Source organism: Fusarium vanettenii, assembly GCF_000151355.1.
Source record: "Fusarium vanettenii 77-13-4 chromosome 5 genomic scaffold NECHAsca_12_chr5_2_0, whole genome shotgun sequence".
Classification (NCBI taxonomy): Eukaryota; Fungi; Ascomycota; class Sordariomycetes; order Hypocreales; family Nectriaceae; genus Fusarium; species Fusarium vanettenii.
Window position 1 is genome coordinate 477,505 of NW_003315872.1, and position 13,607 is coordinate 491,111.

Sequence of the window (13,607 nt, forward strand, 5' to 3'; positions counted from 1 at the left end):
ATTGGCCGAGTGAATGAGCAAGGGGGCTTTCACGGCTTGACTCTCCGTCTCCGCAATGCTGCTACCCGGCGAGTTGGACCAACATCCCGGACGCACAAGACATTTGAGGAGAGGAGCAGCACAAGAGCGTCGTGTGTTGGTTGTCTTGGGTTCCACATTGTCCATGTGCCGATGGGGGGCAACGGGGAGGATGCTTTGCAGGTCCGGTCAGCAGTCCCGAGAAGCAAACGTTGCTTTTTTGTGGTAATTGACCGCGCTGCCTGCAGGCAAAGATCAGCTTCTCATAAGCAGCCATGATTCAGAAAGGGCTGAATCGCAACGATTTGCCCCTTGTCGGGCAAAGGTGAGTAGCAGAAAGCCCGAGATGGATGCGTATGCGTGTGACTGCGTGAGAGTAGAGCACGGGGAAGAGAGCAGGGAACCCTGCCCGAGGTAAACAGCTTTGGGGCCAAGGTAAGGCAAAGCAGGGAAGGGCAGGGGGCAGGCAGTCGGAGGTGCAGGTACCTGGAGAAAGTACCTGTACTTCTCCTTCCTCATGAAATGTGGGGACAGCCTTGGAACCCACTTCCCAATTCCCCACTCTGAGAATTGGTCTGGGAGATCTTCTGCTTGGCCTGTGCTTAGCCTGGTCGAGTTTGAGAGACAGAGAGTGGCTTCTTCCTTCCCTCGCTGTGAAGCCTGTTTTTCGCTGTTGCTAGCAAGAGCAGAAAAAGAGCCAAGACGGAAGGGGCGATGCAGACATTGTGCAACGAGTGAATGCCAAGAAATAAAGCTCGCACAGTGCTGACCTCCACCATGGGCGTGCACCCCCCTCCCCATCAACATCCATCTTCCCTCACACACCGGGCATGCATCCATTGTCTTTGCTCAAATCTCCTTGTGTCGCGGATCTCATCCAGGCGAGAAACAAGGGGTGCGCGTAGCCGCGACAGCAGTGATCGACTCTGCCAAATCGGAGCCTGCGTCTTGCTTCCTTCTCTCGCCTGGTCCTTGTCCGTGTCGGTGATACTCTCCGCTTCGCCATCTTCCATGCCTTCGACCTACCCCAATCATCCATGTTCCTCCGTATCGAAAGTCTTGGCCTTCAGGCTCCTCTCGTTTCTTCGTTCCTCGTTGTCGCCTCTTCCCCACCACCCTCACAAACACACCAAGGCCTCCGACCTGACACTAGTCGGTAGCAGGAAGCTAGGAGCTCAGTCGACCCCAGGCAACGCTATTTGGGTACGAGCGAGTTCCATCGTGGGTCCTCGTCCTCTGCTTGCAACGTCCTCGAGAGCTTCTTCGACCTTGACCCCTCGACCCAACCCAACTTTAGCCCCCGGAGCTAGGTTGCTTCGACCCATGCCCTTCCCGTCTCCATCATCCCATCCGTTCGGTTATCCTTTGCCTCTCACCTCTCTCACTCTAGACTCGAGACGTCTTTAAGAAGGCCGATCCCCCTCCTCTCATCTTCTGTTGTTTCCGTCCATCATCGTCTCTTCCTTCTCCCCTCAGAGGTCACTCGACCTTTCTTGTCTTTCCTTCCGACTCCTCCTCCAAGGTCTTCTCCTCACCACATCGAGGTAGAAGTTAGGTCTGCACTTGCACAACCGCAACAACCTCAACAAGCCCATTGGGAGATAGCCCAACATGGGTTCCAGCTTGGAGAACCCAAGTGACGCTGGCGCCGAGAAGGGCGCCAAGGTCACCGACTATGACAACAACACCGGCGATGTCCAGACCGGTGCCGGCTATGCTTTCGAGCAGGAGAGCTACCTGACCCGAAATGGTCTCACTCTTGAGTCTTTCAAGCAGCGCCGCTTCGACGGTGCTATCGAGCTCGATCGTCGAATGAAGCCCCGCCATCTTCAGATGATTGCCATCGGTGGTTCCATTGGTGCTGGTTTCTTCGTCGGTTCTGGAAAGGCCCTTTACAACGGTGTAAGTTGACGGCACTTGGCTCTGTCTGCTTTCATGTCTAACGAGCGACACAGGGCCCTGCTTCTCTTACCATTGATTTCCTCATCATTGGTGTCATGATCTTCAACGTCGGTATGTGTTCCCTGTTTCCCCATGTTCGAGCCAAGCGCTAATCATCTTTTCCAACAGTCTTCGCTCTTGGTGAACTTGCTGTCATGTATCCCGTCTCCGGTGGCTTCTACGTCTATTCGTGCCGCTTTATCGATCCTTCCTGGGGTTTCGCCATGGGCTGGAACTATGTTGCTCAATGGGCAGTCGTCTTACCACTCGAACTAACAGTCTGTTCCGTCTGTATCCAATATTGGAACGATGAACTATCACCGGGTATATTCATCACCATCTTTCTCGTCGCCATCATCTTCGTCAACGTTTTCGGCGGTATCGGATACGCCGAGGAAGAGTTCTGGTCGTCTTGCCTCAAGCTGGGAGCTATCGTCGTCTTCATGATCATTTGCCTCGTCCTTGTCTGCGGTGGCGGTCCCAGCAACGGCCGCTACAACGAGTTCTGGGGTGACCGTCTCTGGCACGAGGATCCCGGTGCGTTCAAGAACGGCTTCAAGGGCTTTTGCTCCGTCTTCGTCACTGCTGCTTTCTCCTTTGCTGGAACTGAGCTTGTCGGTCTTGCTGCTGCCGAGTCTAGCAACCCTACCAAGGCTCTTCCCGGCGCCATCAAGCAGGTTTTCTGGCGAATCACCCTCTTTTACGTCCTCGGTCTCCTCTTCGTCGGTCTCCTCATCAGCTCCGCCGACCCCCGACTTGACATTAGCGGTTACTCCAACGCCAAGGCCTCTCCCTTCGTCCTGGTTGGCGAGTACTCGGGCCTCACTGGTCTTAACCACTTCATGAACAGTATCATCCTCGTCTCGGTTCTTTCCCTTGGTGTTTCGGCTGTCTATGGCGGCTCTCGTACCCTGACAGCCATGGCTGAGCACGGCTACGCCCCCAAGATCTTTGCCTACGTTGACCGCGGTGGTCGTCCCACATTCTCTGTCCTCATCCACATCGTCATGGGACTCCTCGCCTATGTTAACCTAAGCCCCAAGGGTGGAGAGATCTTTGACTGGCTCCTGGCTCTTTCTGGTCTGTCGACTCTCTTCACCTGGGGTTCCATCTGCCTGGCCCACATCCGTTTCCGTAAGGCTTGGGCTCACCAGGGTCACACTCTGGACGAGATCCCCTTCCAGGCTGTTGGTGGCACATATGGCTCGTGGCTCGGCCTTTTCCTCATCACCCTAGTCTTGATCGCCCAGGTAAGTTTCGTTGAGCAAGTACTGGAGAACCATGCTGATAAATATAGTTCTACGTCGCCATTGTCGCATCCCCTGGCTCGTCTGGTATGGGCACCGTCGAAGGCTTCTTCATGTCATACCTCGCCCTTCCCGTTGTTCTCTTCTTCTGGGCCATCGGATATATCTGGAAGCGAGAGGGTTGGATCTCTATTGACAAGATTGATGTCGACACTGGTCGTCGTGAGCATAACTGGGAAGAGATCAACAAGTTCAGGGCTGAGATGGCTACATGGCCCGCTTGGCGCCGCTTCCTCCACAAGATCATGTAAGCTTGTGGATGGATGGATTGGGAATGGGGGCGTGAGGTCCCTTGTTGAATGCGTCTAGAAGGAGACTACTCCTCACCCGCGTGGCACCAGCACTTGCCGATGGCAGCGTTCGCATGGGGGCAGGCCTCTGATCTTTTGACTCTTGTGTACATCATTTATCGCTAGATACCATGCAGGAACTTCTGCACATAATCCGACAAGCACATTGCTTTATAATATGTTGTCTGGGATTTGTTGTGATGTAGTTGATGGTGATTGATGACGATCGTCTTGAGAGTTTTCGGAGTGTCGGTATGTTCTGAACTAGTACTTGGAAGCCATAAAGTTAGAGCTTGTCGTGAATCTTGACGGTTGGATGGCGTTGGGGTGGCTGTTGTCGATGTTCGAGTTGGTGTGGATGGTGTTGCCAAAAAGGGTAGTTGCAGGAGGGAGGCGCAGATGCAGGGGCCGACGTCAAAAAGTTGGAGAAAAGTTGGAGAAGGTGGCCGGGAACATGACGAGGAACACTCAAAGAACAAAAGGAAGGCATATGAAAGCATTTTAAACACAGAAATCATATTCTGGGGAACATGTCAATTACGCCCATCGCGCCCTACGTGCTCTACAGGATCCAGAGAAAACTTGTCGTCGAGTGGGTCGCGAGCGCGCCCTTTGCGTGACTGATGACCGATGCCGGTGGAGTTTTCTGGAGATTGGACTGCCTTTGCGGGAGGGTCTTTGTCATGAGTGATGCCATGTGAGGTGACGATTTGTCACGTGGGACAGGGAAAGGATAGAATTTTACGTATGGCAATGCGATGAAGGGGAGAAGAGTGAGGGATGGGCTTGTTGGGTTTATAACTTTTGAACTTGGTGAGGCTGTTGGGGTAGTCGTGACGCTGGCAAGGACTATGCTGATCGGGGCCTGGATAGGCCTGAGGATGAGATGGTAGCCTCGAAGGTAGGAAGTCTAGGACACATGATAGGTAGGCGTAAAGTTGGCTTGTTGTCGACGGCATTCGGCGTGCTGTCTCGAAGTTATGATGTTGTCCCATCCTCGATCCACCATGTTATGCGAACAGCTTGACCAAAGACCCAGCTTCTGTGGGGACACATCGCCAGTTCTGCGAGATTTGTTACTTTTTCGAGATCCAGAGATGATTTTACGTACAATCCAGATTCACCGTTTCCGATCGAGATCAAGGTGAGCGCACAGGCGAGGTGAGTCGAGGTGAAAAGTGAGGATCTACCTCGATGGAGATGGCCTCACTTGGAGTCTCCCCAAAAGCCTCCAACACTCTTCACAAGCAATTGCCACGAGACAACAGACAAAACGCCGATGAGAGGACGGAGTAGTCCGGTAGAGGCGGCACCGTTGGTCCGTACAAGCGCACCGCTCACCTCTGGGTATCGTGCCATGTAAGGCGCAGCGTAGCAACGTCGCCAAAGGGGATGGATCCATCTCACACTCAATCTTACCTCAAGTCACTCAAGTACAGTACTTCCACCGGAGCACGAACCCGAGAAAGGACAAAAAACTCCACTACGGGGAACAGAAAAGGGGCTCCACGCAAGATAAGGTAGAGAATGTCAATCCGTTTGTTGTCAAAACCTGGGGAGCGGCCGCAAATTTGGTGTTTTGCGTACGTACAACTTACCTTATGGAAATTGGAGAGAGGTGCGGGGTTGGAGAGGCGAGAGGACCCGGGGAGGGGCTCGTGCGGAGAAGGGGGCGGGCGATGGCCGAGCATGGTCTGAGGGGGCGTGTAATAATCCTTTGTTCTTGGGGGAAGATGGGTTCTGGAATCTTTTGTTGTGTTTATTGGATGGTTCGTAGAATTGTCCGTGTCTTGGTATGGGGATTTGGAGAGGCCAAGATGTATAAAGTCAAGGTTGGGCTTGGAAAGACAGGGGGATGTACCTAAAGGTGGGAGTAGCACTGTGCTAACTGCCAGGGAAGGCAAATCACGAACACCTTGTCCTGCATCCCCGGCGCGTACGGAACCCTTCAAGTCCGCTCCGCCACAGTCTGGGGAGGGAACTCCACCATCTTGCTTTGGTCATCTGGGGTAGAGAAAGGACGAATTGCTTCTTACATGATGGAAATCAACGTGTCAGCTAGCGCGGTCTGGGGTAAACCGTGGAATCATCAATTTCAGGTCGTCGTTGGGAGTTTACGAATTCAACCATGTCAGCACTTACTAGCGCGACTAGCTACAGCCCTGGTTCACCAAGTATCGCTACTCACAGTACATTTGGCCAACTCAAAAAACAACCTTACCCTGGCCTCCCTCTCCCACCCTAACTTACAGTGCTGATTCGCCTTGCATTGGCTTCAGCAACGGCCCGGCGCCCTTTCTGCCGCCGTTCTAGAAATTGCCCATTCGTAGTTTAGCTTCAACCCCCCGCGTTTAAATGAAACCCCGACATCTAAAAAGCAACCACTTCTCCCAGTGCAACAACTTGGGAATTGCACATGAATGGTTGAAACTACAAGGTTTCCATCTGCCCGTGCGCTACCTACCTTTCCCCAGACCATCTAACACAGTCTATTACGAGATCTGTACTTCAACCTCACGACTATTACTTAATGGTTTCCTGGGTTGGCGTTCTTCCCCATGGGGTTCTCTAGCGACAAAACCTTTGAGCCGTCAAAAGCCGAGAAGGGGCCCGCGAACGCCCACCCCCTGAATATGTATGACAAACTTTGGTAACAAGCTGTTCCCTTGTCTTGATTTAACCTCGTGGGCCTCTGTATCCCCACGATTCGATGGTTTCTGGGGAAGAGATTCTGGAGAAGGTGGTTCCATGGGCTCCGCTGGGTTACGGGGCCGTGATGTGACACCGTCACCATCCCCACGGGGTGAACGCAAATGAGAGTCACGCCAGACCATGACGAATGCTCTGAAACGCCTCGCTTGTGGATATCATCTACCAGCTGCTTAGGGCCTAGAATCCGCATCCCAACGCAGGCCGGAATAGACGGATAGCTCGGATATCTGGTGTGTCGATAGACGGCGGCCGGCGGCCAACTCGGGCATCAGGGATTTGATTTGGAATAACTCGCCAATGAGTTAGCCCGCGGACCCTCTAGATAGGAATAGTACCAAAATATTTACCAGAGGCCTAGTACAATGTCGGGTTCAGGGAAACGTCGTCCCCTTGCCCAACCAGGGAACAAGAGACAAGAGAGGTGTTACTAATATTGACCTGGTAGGTTGTCATAGTCCGCTATGCATTGAAGAACCCCATGGCCGTGCAAGAGACCGCAATGAAGCACAGACAGATACCATTGAACGATACATGAACGGAGGCGATGCGCTTCCTGTGCTAGGAAGACTGCGCGAGCAGCTGGGAGCATGGTGCCGGTGGGCATTGGAGTAGAGCAAACTGGTCCACTATAGGTGATGTTGAAGTCATCATCTCTGGTAGGCTTGTCACCCAAGACAGTTTTGCACCCACTGCACAGCAGAACAGCCACTCGCTTTCCGATGTAGTATTTATCAGTCTAGTTGATGTTGCCATGCTCCTGGAATCGATGGAGTTGGCTGTCCCTCCCGGGCTGCAGGACATCCTGAAGTCAGATGTCGCCCCTCCCTTCAGCTCTTCAGAACGCTTGTCTAGTATCTAGATGAGATGTTCATGCTATGGTACTTGAAAATCTAGATAGTCGTCCCAGGATCGACATTGGCTTTAACATGGCCAGCTCCAGAGCTTGTCAACTGGCATGGCCTCCTGCTATGATGACACCCTTCACATGCCTCAGCTGGGGAGCACTCTTCAGCAACTCCCTTCCACGACATTCATTCGATGCAAAAAGAAGACATGGACGGCAAAAAACAAAGCCAATGCGTCATCCGGAATTCGAATCCGAGCCTCAACTTCTCTCTAATGGAAGAGTTGAATCCTAACCCCTAGACCAATGACGCTTGAGATTGACGATACGACCTCAGTGAGCATCATATAAGCGGCAGAGTTGTTGAGATAGTGCAAAAAGAAATCACAAAAAGTTATCTTCCTATGCGTAATCTGGGAATCGAACCCAGGGCTCCCCGACGCTGCTCGAATGGCAACGGAGAATTTTACCACTAAACCAATTACGCTTTGTTTTGTTGTTGAGGTTGGCGCTCCAAAGTGAGATCAAGATGGGAGATTCTGGTGTCGCGAAGAGACATCCGTCTTAGGACGACAAAATGACGAGGCTTAGGACTAAAGTGTGATTGGGGTTAGGATTGAACGGCTGTGTCGTTTAGGTAATGCTTAGACTAGAAGCGGTCTCTAGAGAGATTAAGTAGTAAGGAAATGCGTAGCAGGGGAAGATATCTGTGGGAAGGCATACTTTATTACTTGGTAGTATGAAATGATTAATATGTTTGCGTTACGCTATCATCAGGCGCCCTGACCGAGTATTTGAAGTTACGGGGGCAAAAGATTGGCCTAACTAAGGAGATTACACTCTACAGCATTCGACGAAGTGCCGCCATGGACCTTTCCACCAAGCTTGGGTCCGACATGGCACGGGCGATTATGGCCCATGATCCAAACTCGTTTGTGATGGAAGTACTATACGACCCACCGAACCTCACTCCCCAATTTGACATCATTGGCCCTCGGTGACAATGACAGTCAAGGCGATCACCGCCCCGTCGATGGATCATTGGTCGTTTCCCGGCTAAGCCAAGATCAGATGCGAAGAGTCGGACCGATGCTGAACACCGTTTTCCGAGAGTTACGGGACATGGATGAGGAATACCCCCATGACGGGAGTGCCCGCGGCAAGAAGTACCGTGACCGCATTATTCGACGTGCCCCTTCGGTCGGTGATGAAAGAGCTCGCAGATGAGCAGTCGAAGAACTTGACCATCGATGAGACAGCGTTGCGGTTGGAGCAACTGCAATCGATGAGCCGTGAGTTCAACCGTCGCGTGTTAAACCAGGCAAGGCAGCATATCACCGATCAAACCCAAGCAACCTCGGTCGATGATGAGAACGAGAACCCTGTCGAGGACTCCGGTATTGATCTGGAGGCTGATTTCCCAGAGGACGAACAAGATGAGCCGGAGGACGACGCCGAAGACCAATTCCAGCATAACATCGACCATGGTGAAGCAGTGGAAGCGTTCCCTGACGAGCTCTCTCCCGAAAACGATATCGCCCATCAACTATCAGAGATTGATTACGCTACTGCAGCCCGCGCAGCGATGGAGGTCTGGCTTGCTGTTGGCACCGAAGCTTCTATCCTTAGGTCAAAGCAAGTGGCGATAGTAACCTGCTCACGCGTTCGTAGAAAAGCATGAGATACTGAGTCAATGGCCTCTGTCGTCTGATGCGGGAAAGATTCCTAAAAGAAAATAAAAAAAATACTCAAAGATTTATGATATTATTACTTATTTTTATCTCTTACTTAGTGTATAATTTACTTATTATAAGAGGACTCTTTGCTAAGTATAGATATTCTGGTGTCTTGACTTTTTTTACGTCCGGGTGCTGCTCCAAGTGCCAAGATGACGAGACGGTAAAGGATGAAGACAAGAACAAGCAGTGGCATCCAAGCAAGTTGAACCGGCACATCAACAGCGAATTTCACTCAGTGTTCAAGAAGTTCTTCCGACGAGCGCAGAACAAGGCCAAGCTAGAGAAACTAGGAGGTCTTCAATGCGAGATCTGCGTCACCATTGCGCCCCCGGGTATCATCGTTCCATGTCACTCGACCGTCAAGACTTTGCTGCTGCATATTGAGAGATGCAAATCCACTTTGATGTTGGTGGGCGAGACCGGTATCAAATCCATGGTGGGGCAAGCTGGATACCGACGCCAAAACTCAGCTTTTCATCGCTCATGAGCAGGTAAATAAGGACATTAAGTAGTACGATGATGATTTCCGAGGAGACCGCCAACACAAAGCCAAGGTGGAGGCCGAGTTCAAGCAACGTGATAACCGTCGACTGTCTGAACTATCAAACGCCTACAAGTTCACAAACGAGCAAGAGGCGCCGCGTCCAATCCCCATCGGCCGTCATGTCCTCAGGGGAAGGAATCCAAACTTGGTCGATGACTGGGCTCCTGAAGGGGGAATAACAGGTATCAAAAAGGACTCCCTTGTATATATTAACCTATATATCAACCTTGAGGCCTCTAGGCTACTATATCCAACCAAGCTACCCATCCAAAGTCTACATACCAAAATCGACCCCCTATTCTTAACGGACACCTCCTTCCTCTCCTAGTCTACTTCTGTTGGTAGCATCGGAATGTTTTCCCAGCAACCCAGGACTGCCTCAAAGAGCACCTCCTCTTCGGTAGGTCTCCGGGGCTGCAGTAGAGTTCCAGCCCCGCCCAGGAACAGGCTTGCCCTGGCACTCAGGATTTCGCATATCCTGGTCCAAAACAGTTCCGTTGTCAAACTTGGTCCCCTTCTTCAGAATCTCAACGCAGCCCAGGCTCAGGTCAGGCGGCGCCTCATCCAGTACGGTGCCGTTGGCGAAGATGACACCGTTCCACGCCGGGAAATGTTGCTCCTCGCCGAGGAGCCGAGTTTCGCCGCCTATGGGCTCAAGCAGCGGTGGCCGACGGTGATTAATGGCGCAGTTCTCGCTGATGGTGTAGAGATTAAGGCCTATGGCTAGAGTTTTCAGCTCAAGACTCAGCTGATCCCAGGCATTTTCTCTGTCCACGACTTGGCCAATGTAGTCAACCAGGAGGACGTTGGGGAACACCTCGGGCGTAATTCTGTTGACACCCCTCCAGTAAAGGATCGGGTTCATGGATTCGGCAATTTTGGAGAGGGACGTGGACAAGTCACCGGTCACCACCCACTGACCGACGTGGAAGGGCTTCGTCCTCCCCTTCCAGAGCTCAATGGCCCTGTTGGATGCTTCGATTTCATTGCTCTTGTCGGGCCAGGCGTCATCCCAATCCATGTCATTCCTGTGGTAGATGCCGTCACCGCGTGAGACGACCTGGTCCTTTGGTATCTTCTTCTCGAGGGCCGCCGTGTCCAGGAAGAGGAGGACGCAGCCCTTGCCCTCGTTCCACTCCATGAGCTCGCTCATTCTCAGCCGCTCAAGATGTCCCTCCCCGAGGTTGGCGCACCGATTATTTATTCTCTTGAGCTGGTTGAAAAAGTCGTCTTTCTGTTCGGGGCTCCAGTAAATTGGCCCAGCTAGCGCGAATTTTGTTAGGCCGAGTAGATACCTCAGCTGTATAAAGATGACCTCGCCCGGGTTCTCGCTGGTAAAGCTGTTGATCCCGTCGATGATTTCATCCAGGCTCTCGCCTGTATTGCCCATGACGAACTTGGCTTCCGGGTCTCCGTGGAAGGTCCAGAATTCGTAACGATGATGATCAGAAACGGGATGGACCGAAATAACACGAACATCTAACCATCGAGCCCCAGCCCAGAGTTGGTTGCCGACGCGGATACCCTGGGTCTGGGTATTAAGTTCAACACCAAGCGAGTCAATTTTGCGAGAAATCCTGCTCATGCCAGAATCGTGCGTCCCGGGCATCGCTATCTGGCTTACCGTGCGGTCTTTGATGGTATCCTTGATCTCGCCCATCCAGTTGGCCGGACCGTTGTGGATCGAGGTAACAAAGCCGTACCACACGCTGCCTGTGATGACGAGGGTGACGGGAGTTTCTGGAGCCGGCGCCTTGTACTCTCGCGCGCCTGCGTTCATCCCAGTCAAGTCAAAGATGAAACGTTTGTTGTGGAGTGTATCTCTAACGTTGTTGGTAGCGCGAACGACAAACTTGGCGCCAGTATCACCGACATCGTAATAAGCCTCGCCCTTGGTGTCGACGAGCCAATGAAGAGGGTCTTCAGAGTAGTGGGCGACGTTCTGCCGTGCTCGTCCGGGCTCAATATCGCCCCAGTCCCAAAACCGCATTTGATTCTCGTGGGAATAGGTAAGCCTGAATGGGTGCGGCGTGAGGTTGACGATTGTGATGTATTGCCGCCCACTCGTGGAAAACTTGAACCTGAACTCGCCTTCACGGTTCGGAGGTGGGCCGTAAGTCCTTTCACCTGGGTCGCACCCATCTTGACGCGGCAGATTGTACGAGTTGACGGTAGAGGGGTTTGGAAGGGCGGCGACGAGTGGGATAACATTGGCTATGAGCACCATGGCCCAAGCCATGGCACTCCAAAGCTTGGGCTGTGCCATGGTCACGCAATAATGCTGAGAGGGTATACAGGAAGAGTTGAGAGTGACTACACAAAGTTGAGTGTTTGGCTGACGATGCTCGATAGACATACAGAGTCTTTCGAAACCTGGAGTCGAGAAGGGAGAAGGCTTTATATTGCTCTCGAGACAACCCATGATACCATCAGGTACTTCAGTTGCGCTCACAAGAGGTGGCCCAGGACTTTTTTGAATACTATACTGCGCTCGCCAGGGTAAAATGCAACCCAAATCCCTGCGTCCTCAGGTCGGATCATAATCAACTCAAAGCAGCTATGAGAGGGAAGATGTCGAGAGCATGTCAGACTTCCAGCAAGGGAAACCGTGTGACAACTGCAGCTCGTTTGCATAGGGGTAGAGTTAAGCAAACTTATGTCGTAGGGTAGGATCCTATCTTTTCAGCGTCTAATTGGATCTCGGGTTTATTAAAATCTTAATTGTGACGGAAGTGGATGAGTCGACAGCAAGCCCATCGGTGGCGAAGTTGGCTATCGTAGATGACTTACATGAAGTGCCGGGGCTTATCTGACTCAGCTGATCCTATGAAACATCACTCGTATGCGGCAGTCGGGCTATTTAGCAGGTTTAGGTCTATTTCGTTATCCCAATTAAGCATATAAATCACTCCCCTGCCCTATCAGGGCATGCCTTGCGCTCATGCATTGAAGAGCCATTACTATCCCTGCCAACAGCCAATTCGCACAACACTCGAGTACATGCGTAATATACATAGCGGGAATTAAGCATATAGGCACTTACTATAGAGAGGGGGGGATCCTGATAGGGATAAACTCGGCGCTTGATGCACGTTGATAACGTGACAGGAAGTTGATACTAAAACCAAAATTGAAGGACATGGTGAGTAGGCAAACCACCCCGGACCTTTCCATAATACACGGGGTCTTACGAAAACCACAATTAGAAATATGCTGCGCATGTAAGCCGCGAACTAGTTACCTTGAGGTGTTTCGCGTAGATAAACGATCAGCACAGGCCGGAGTGGGGAGATTGGGGAGGCACTGTCTCCTGAAGCCGGGAGACCTTCAGGGTCTGAACGACCTCACGAGTGCATACTTCCTGTAGGCGCAGCCATATTGCTGAATGATATGGGTAGGCCGGTTGGCACCTTTCACATGTTCAAATTACGGCGAGGTGGCAAAGGCGAAGAGTTCGAGATCCACCGCCTTGTGTACTCGCCTCGGGATGGATGGTCACGGAGCAAAGTCTACACTGACGCGAGTATGGTTTGAGAGCTACTAACTTGGAACTCCGGTGTCGGGGTTTCTATTGTTAGTAGGCTGCGAGCCATGTTTCGTAGAGCCAGCATTGGGCCCGAGGCCGGTAAAGGAGAAATAAGGAATCAGGGCTTACTTTCACGATGAAAAGGAACAATCACATATTCACATCTCTGACTCCGAGACTGAAGTTTGATATCAGCGCATTCTGCTGCTTGACGCGTCTATACATAATAGAGATTCGATCAAAATAGGTTATCTAAAGAGTATATAAAGCCACTCTTTGAAACACAAATTTATACGTCACTTACCAAGACGTCTTCCCGTGATAAAAACAGACGCCGTGTATTCACCACGCAAGTTGCACAAGACTTAGAGAAACATAAACCTAGTGGACGAGAACAGCCGCGCATCTGCGCAGCAAATTCTCGTCCCTCGTGACGCAGTCGTTGTTGGCTGGTAATGTTAATCAGGCACCACCATGCATTCACTGCTATCATTACTTTGTCTGCGGCTTTGACCAAGAGCCTACTCCCACAAAGGGAGGGTTTCTGCGTGCGTACCACGTTCAAGTACAACGTCTCGTCTCTCCAGCTGATCTCGAGAACAAAGGACATGAGCAATCCCAAAACATCAAGTCATTTGTAATTTGTGTTCCTTTTCCCTTTTCCAACAAACAGGCTCGGGGGAGTC

General features: G+C 51.8%; 2 protein-coding genes across 2 annotated transcripts; one reads left to right on the top strand and one right to left on the bottom strand.

The window, feature by feature from the left end:
* The first annotated feature begins 1,374 nt into the window (after positions 1–1,374).
* On the top strand, positions 1,375–3,734 carry NECHADRAFT_104321 (uncharacterized protein). The gene is made up of 4 exons (XM_003047918.1): positions 1,375–1,920; positions 1,974–2,031; positions 2,089–3,209; positions 3,257–3,734. Exons 1-4 carry the CDS (start codon positions 1,630–1,632, stop codon positions 3,515–3,517), a joined length of 1,731 nt encoding a protein of 576 aa, XP_003047964.1. The 5' UTR covers positions 1,375–1,629; the 3' UTR covers positions 3,518–3,734.
* Positions 3,735–9,774: 6,040 nt separating this feature from the next.
* On the bottom strand, positions 9,775–11,622 carry NECHADRAFT_40024 (uncharacterized protein; the record flags this gene model as incomplete). Its single annotated transcript, XM_003048102.1, has 1 exon — positions 9,775–11,622. One exon carries the CDS (start codon positions 11,620–11,622, stop codon positions 9,775–9,777), a length of 1,848 nt encoding a protein of 615 aa, XP_003048148.1.
* Positions 11,623–13,607: the final 1,985 nt, after the last annotated feature.

Coding starts and splice junctions, on each gene's coding strand:
- NECHADRAFT_104321 (XM_003047918.1), top strand. CDS start 1,630: ATGGGTTCCAGCTTGGAGAACCCAAGTGACGCTGGCGCCGAGAAGGGC. Junction 1,921..1,973: donor GAAAGGCCCTTTACAACGGT/GTAAGTTGACGG, acceptor CGAGCGACACAG/GGCCCTGCTTCTCTTACCAT. Junction 2,032..2,088: donor TGTCATGATCTTCAACGTCG/GTATGTGTTCCC, acceptor CTTTTCCAACAG/TCTTCGCTCTTGGTGAACTT.